General features: G+C 50.4%; 1 protein-coding gene across 1 annotated transcript in view; it reads left to right on the top strand.

Annotated features, from left to right (window-relative positions):
* Nucleotides 1-707: 707 nt before the first annotated feature.
* The window catches only part of MLLT4 (myeloid/lymphoid or mixed-lineage leukemia (trithorax homolog, Drosophila); translocated to, 4), a 101,396-nt gene continuing 95,013 nt past the window's right edge, over nt 708-7,090 (top strand). The window contains exon 1 of the mRNA XM_010858771.1: nt 708-2,018. Within this exon, the coding sequence (XP_010857073.1) occupies nt 1,995-2,018 (24 nt within the window). The 5' untranslated portion in view covers nt 708-1,994. The remainder of the gene's footprint in view (nt 2,019-7,090) is intronic.

The raw sequence follows: 7,090 nt of genomic DNA, 5'->3' as shown, positions 1-7,090 counted from the left end.
CACTTTAAAATGACAGGTTTTCAGAATTGAAAGAGATATGTGTACCCCAGTGTTCATCACAGCACTGTTTACAACAGCCAGGACATGGAAGCAACCTAGATGTCCATCGGCAGACAAATGGATAAGAAAGCTGTGGCACATATACACAATGGAGTATTACTCAGCCATTAAAAAGAATGCATTTGAATCAGTTCTAATGAGGTGGATGAAACTGGAGCCTCTTACGCAGAGCGAAGTAAGCCAGAAAGAAAAACACCAATACAGTATACTAATGCATATGTATGGAATTTAGAAAGATGGTAATGATAACCCTACATGTGAGACAGCAGAAGAGACACAGATGTATAGAACAGTCTTTTGGAATCTGTAGGTGAGGGCGAGGGTGGCATGATTTGAGAGAATAGCATTGAAACCTGTATATTACCATATGTGAAACAGATCGCCAGTCCAGTTCGATGCAGGGTGCTCGGGGCTGGTGCACTGGGATCACCCTGAGGGATGGGATGGGGAGGGAGCTGGGAGGGGGTCAGGATGGGAACACATGTTCACCCATGGCTGATTCATGTGAATGTATGGCAAAAACCATCACAGTATTGTAAAGGAATTCGCCTCCAATTAAAATAAATAAAAATAAATAAAATAACAGGTTTTTTGGTCAGCTCCCGAGGCATCCACTCATCAAGCTTTTTCGCTTCTCCGGTTTGCCTCACATGCTGAACGGCTGTAGAGTGGTCGACACTGAGCTCTTCAGCAACTTCCCGTGGAGTTGTAAGAGGATCAGCTTTGGTGGTCGTTGTCAGTTAGCCGTTGTCGGCTTCCAATGGCCGGCCACTCTGCCCCTGTCTTCAAGGCCCTTGTCGCCTTTGCAGACCTTCCTGGACCCCCCACTGCGCTGCATGTTCGTTGGCAGTTCCTGCCCAAAAGTGTTGATGCTGCGAGTCGTCTCCATTGCTTTACAACCCATTCTGAACGCGAATAAAAAAATCGCTTGAATTTGATTTCTATCTAACATCATTTCTGTAGTCTAAAATAAATATAAAATAAACAGCAGGTAATAAGTCGTTGGCAAAAAGAACGTAAAGCAAGAGATGTGCGCTGAGATGTGTGGCAGCCGTATCTGACAATGTGTCCAGCGTCAGGAAGGTGGCCAGTGCCACTCCGAAGCTAGCTTTTGCACCAACCTGGAGATAAACGTGAGTGTATCGGTTGGAAGGCCTTGCTGTGCCTTGTCTTTAGATGGGTGAGGGTGCTGTGTGGTCAGCGTGGAGTGGCCGCCCGTCTTTTCTCGCTGTCTGCAGACCTGGACAGCTTGTGTCTTGCACGGTCACCAGCAGCTGGAGTGTGAAACGTGTCCGAGATGGAGCAGTCTCCTGTCCCCAGGGAGGCACAGGTGGCCCTCGCTCCCCGAGGCTGGGGTCCTGCCGCGTGGAGACCCTGCTCCGGCCGCAGGGTTCGGCCTGGGTCCAGTGTCTCCCCACCTGGCCCCTTGCTTCCTGAAGGGCCTCCCGCCCCTGGGTCCGGGTGTGGCCCTGGCCCTTCCCTGGTCTGAGCCTGAAATGGAGTGACAGGCGAAACCTGTTTGCCCCGCTGACTCTGCCTTCCCAGGGTGCTGTTTACATATTAACTAGCAGTTTCCCCCAGGTGACACTGCGGTTTCAGCAGAGTTCTCTGGAGCTGTTCCCTGCTTGTTGCTGACGATTCTAACTAACATCTCCCGAGTAAATAGTTGCCCTTCCCAACATAGAAGGGAGGATTTCAGACCAAACGGCCGTTTCAGGGGGCCTCCCAGATCACGCTCTTCCTTCTCTGCTCAGGAGCCTGTTTCCTCCTCTTGAAGGAGACAGTAAAGCGTGGAGGAGCTTCCTCGGTGGGAGCTGAGTGTGCTTTTCTTTTACGAGTCAGGGACTGAATACTTGACTTGGGGAGCTGCACGTCTGCTGCCCGGGTTTGCGAGGCCAGCGGCCTCGGCGTGCTCCCTGAGCTGGTTTCCCGGGATGGCTGGACGCAGGGAACTTCAGGTTGGCACCCGCCCCGCTGTGTCTGCACCACTTTGAGATTGCGTTTGCCTCTAGAGTCTTGTGGCTCATATTGCAGTACAAAATGTAATTTAGTGTTAAGGTTATTAGTGTTTTTCACCAAGTGTCCTAAACTACCAAATACTACATGTTTGTGGTTTGCACAGCTTCTAAGCAAGTTTCCAATGCTCAGAAATATTCCATGTATTAGTCTAATGACATTTTTAGACATTTTATATTAGTGTGTGTGGTTACAAAAGCGCGTGATTGGTACCAGCAGCTCGAATCTTGAGAAACCGGGCAGATTTTACATTAAATAGAGTGGTAGTTGCCGTTTGCTTCTATGAACGTCTGAGCAAAAAATTCAGAAACGGTTATGCACTTACCTCAGGGCCTGAGTGTTGTGAGAAATTGCTTCTGTGGCATATCTCTGTTTATTTCTTTTTTTAGTGGCTCAGTGCTTTTAAAAGGATGACATTTAAGCCTTCTCTCGGGTCTGTCATTGGGCCGGTGCAGCGGTCGTTGATTCAGGGTGGTTTTCCAAGTGCCCGCTGTGCTGTAGGCGCTGTGTGCAGGCGGCCTGCTCTGCCGTCTGGGGTGGGGGTGAGGGGCTGCCCGGCGTCAGGGGCCCGGGGCGCCCTGAGGGGCAGCAGGCCCCCGGCCTCCAGCTGCAGCTCCCTTGGCGCTCCCCTCCACGGGCCGGCCCCTGCGAGCCCCGTGCACGCCTGTGCTTTCTGCAGCGGCTCCCGTCTGAGTGTGCAAGAGCATCGGGAGGTGTGTCTGGAGCGCGGTGCGCGCCCCGTCTGGATCCTGAGGGGCAGGCGCCCTGCGCAGCCGTTGACGTGGATCTTCGGATGACAGGGAACCTTCTCGGTGGTTCCGCGGAGGGCGTTCCTGGCCAAGAGCCTGACTCACTGAGCAAGTACGTGCTCAGCTGATGCCCGTGGGGCTGGGGTGAGCTGGGAGACGCCTGCAGGGGCGCAGCCTGTGGGGGGTGCGCCCAGGTCTGCAGGCCGCGCCCTGTGCCGTGCGGGGCTGGGAAGCGCCTGGGCCGAGCCTTTCCTGGGGCGTAGGCACAGCTTCCCACAGTGCGTTTCAGGAAATGTTCGCTCTGAATCCTGAGGAATTTGTAGAAAACGTGGAAAGCTGACTTAGAAAGAACCCGCTGAGTCTGTCTGTGGGCCCGTGCGCACACGGGCACGCCATTCCTCGGGGCTCTCCGCGCCTCCCTGAACCCGGGTCCCGGGACCTTGCCTTCTCGCACCAGGCCTGACCGTGTGTGCCTTGCTCTGGCCCGTGAGCGGCCCCCTGAGCAACAGCTCTAAGCCCCAAGCCCACCTTCTGTTTCTGCTCATCCCTCTCCCCAGGCGGGGCGGGTGCGGAAGCCTGGAATAGAGAGGTGTGTCGTGGTGAGAGCAGTGAGACTTGGGAGCGGGGCACCTGGGCTCTTGGGTTTGTTTGTCTTTGCGGCATGGCCTAGTGGCTGAAAATCGTGTGTGTCTGTGTTTATCTGGACGTACAAGCATGCAGCTGACTCATTGGAAAAGACCCTGATGCTGGGAAAGATTGAGGGCGGGAGGAGAAGGGGATGACAGAGGATGAGATGGCTGGATGGCGTCACTGACTCAGTGGACATGAGTTTGGGTGAACTGCGGGAGTTGGTGATGGACAGGGAGGCCGGGTGTGCTGCAGTCCATGGAGTCGCAAAGAGTCAGACATGACTGAGCCACTAAACTGAACTGAACAAGGCACTGGCCGCTGACTGAGGAGCTGCACGTGTTAACAGGTGGGCTTCTTATGGGCCTTGTAAGCCAAGGTAAGAACATTGTAGGTGAAAGAAGGTGATGACGTTTGCAGTTGAGCTCTCCGGCCCTCCCGGGCAGCAGAGGCCACAGGGCGAAGGGGGAACGGCCTGGCAGCAGGAGACTGATCAGGTGTAGGGCCTTCGTCTCGTGGAACGAAGGCCGCAGCTCACATGCAAGCAGAGGACAAAAGAGAGCCGTTCAGGGTCATCCCAGATTTGCACTTGGCTACTAGTTAGGTGGGGGTCCCCTTGAGTACATGCGTGTGTGCTAAGTCACTTCTGTCATGTCAGACTCTTTGCAGCCCCATGGACTGTAGCCCGCCAGGTCTGTGGGATTCTCCAGGCAGAATACTGGAGTGGGTTGCCAAGATCCAAGGGATCTTCCCCACCCAGGGATCAAACCTGTGTCTCTTTTGTCTCCTTACACGGGTAGGAGGGTTCTTCATGACGAGCACAACCTGGGAATCCCGGTGGGGCCCTTCAGCTCAGCTCAGTTCCTCAGTCGCGCCCGACTCTGTGACCTCATGGACCGCAGCACGCCGGGCCTCCGTGTCCATCACCAGCTCCCGGAGCTTGCTCCAACTCACAGCCATTGAGTCGATGATGCCATCCACGCATCTCATCCTTTGTAGTCCCCTTCTCTTCTTGCCTTCAATCATTCCCAGCATCAGGGTCTTTTCAAATGAGTCAGCTCTTTGCATCAGGTGGCTAAAGTATTGGAGCTTCAACTTCAGCATCAGTCCTTCCAATAAATATTCAGGACTGATTTTTCCTTTGGGGTGGACTGGATCTCCTTGCAGTCCAAGGGACTCTCAAGAGTCTTCTCCAACACCACAGTTCGAAAGCAGCAATTCTTCATCGCTCAGCTTTCTTTATGGTCCATCTCTCACATCCATACATGACTACTGGAAAAACCATAGCTTTGACTAGACAGAACTTTGTCAGCAAAGTAGTGTTTCTGCTTTTTAATATGCTGTCTAGGTTTGTCATAGCTTTTCATCCAAGGAGCAAGCGTCTTTTGATTTCATGGCTGCAGACACCATCTGCAGTGATTTTTGGAACCCAAGAAACTAAAGTCTGTCACTGTTTCCATTGTTTCCCCATCTATTTGCCATGAAGTGATGGGACCAGATGTCATGATCTTAGTTTTCTGAATGTTGAGTTTTAAGCCAGGTTTTTCACTCTCCTCTTTCAGTTTCTTCAAGAGGCTCTTTAGTTCTTCGTTTTCTGCCATAAGGGTGGTGTTATCTGCATATCTGAGGTTATTGATATTTCTCCTGGCAATCTTGATTCCAGCTTGTGCTTCATCCAACCTGGTGTTTCTCATGATGTACTCGGCATAGACATTAAATAAGCAGGGTGACAATATACAGCCTTGATATACTCCTTTCCCAATTTGGAACCAGTCCGTTGTTCCATGTCCGGTTCTAACTGTTGCTTCTTGAACTGCATACAGATTTCTCAGGAGGTAGGTAAGGGGGTCTGGTATTCCCATCTCGTAAAGAGTTTTTCAGTTATCCTTTAGCCAGAGTTGAAAAAATTAAAAAAAATCCTGACCCCTGCTTTCTTTGTCCGGTCCTCCCCTGCTGATCTGCTCTTCTCCAATGGCCTTGATGTGAAAGTGTTAGTTGGTCAGTGGTGTCCGGCTCTTTGTGACCCCGTGGACCGTAGCCCACCAGGCTCCTCTGTCCATGGACTCTTCCAGGCATGAGTATTGCAGTGGGTAACCATTCCCTCCTTCAGAGGATCTTCCCGACCCAGGGATTGAGCCCACATCCCCTGCGTTGCAGGCTGACTCTTTACCATCTGAGACCCCAGGGAAGCCCTGATGTGCTCATCGCCACGCTGGGCGACCTCGCTGGCCTCCCGCCTCCTGTAACGGTGTCTCTGTGCCCTGCCCTTCCCTGGTGTCACGGGCGACTTCATCTGGCTCCTCTTTCTTGGCGCTGTATTTTCACATTGGACTCTGTCCTCTGTTTATTTTTTCAATAAAGAAAGGCCTGTGATAAAGCCTGGCACCATTATCCTGAGATCAAGGAGGCCACGGGTAAGGGCTGAGCCTGATGGTGTGTGCACACTCAGAACTCAGTGACTGTAAGGTCTGCGTGCACCCCTCTTGGTTGGAGCTCCGTCTCTAGTTGCAAGCTCGGTGGCTGCGTCGGTGTTAATGTCTGTGTCTGAGTTTAGGAGCAGAACCCCCTGGGGGCAGTGGCGAATTAACAGTAAGCTTTTTTAGGTGAGTGGTACCTGGGTTATTTTTACTTAGAAGGAAGCCATGGACACTTTTATAACACTTACATAAAATGCTCTTGTTTTTTAATGGCGATGTAATATTCCTTGTAGGAGTCACATTATTCACACTTTTCTCTACGATACACTGTTTTAGTACTGTTCCTGTGAGTATTTTGCCTAATTATCTCTGTGTAGTTGCATATCTATAAAATAGAAATGGATTTCCAAAAGCAGTTTGCATTGGAGGGGTGGACACATGGAGCGTTTTGATAGCCTTTGCCGTTCTTACCTTAGCAGGCTCTTCCAGTTCGCACGCTGCTGCACTGGGTGTGACCCTTCACCCGACCCTGTTGCTGGGAATTCATCTTTTCTCAGCCTGACAGAAAGTCCTTGGTTTCAAACTTCACATTTCCCAGGTCACCGTCGAGGAGGAGCGTCTTTCACAAATTCATCGACCGTTATACTTTCTATGTGACATGTCTTTTTTTCTTTTGGGATGTTTGTTTTAATCTCTTCAATTTGCACAAATGCTGTTTATAAAACATGTTGATGTTTTATCCTGTATTAAAAAAATTTTTTTTATATTTAATCATTTTGGTCTTTAATTTTCTATCCATCAGTGGATGTATTTTACTAGTCATTTGTTTCTTCGTTGTTATGTACTTGAAAAGTAACTAAAAAATCAAGGGAGCACCTATTTTAAAATCGTGATTGCCTTAGCTTGAGTTGCGGCCTGTATTCTCTTGAGTTTAGTGATGGCCCTGTTTTTTAAGAGTGTGGGCTGTCTTTTTTTCTTAAATCAGGCTCCATTCTATTAGACTCTCTACCACCAGAATTTATAGTATCAGGAGGAGACTCACACAGATAGGTTTGTGTCTTAAGGATTTTCATTGTGGAACTACTTTGGATATGAGGGGTATATTTTTCTTTTTTAGCAGTAATTCAGCATTCAGAAAACGAAGATCATGGCATCCGGTCCCATCACTTCATGGGAAATAGATGGGGAAACAGTGGAAACAGTGTCAGACTTTATTTTGTT

Source organism: Bison bison, unplaced genomic scaffold, assembly GCF_000754665.1.
Source record: "Bison bison bison isolate TAMUID 2011002044 unplaced genomic scaffold, Bison_UMD1.0 scf7180017855360, whole genome shotgun sequence".
NCBI classification, from domain to species: Eukaryota; Metazoa; Chordata; class Mammalia; order Artiodactyla; family Bovidae; genus Bison; species Bison bison.
Note: the sequence above shows the minus strand (reverse complement) of the source record. Positions and strands in the feature narration are given on the sequence as shown.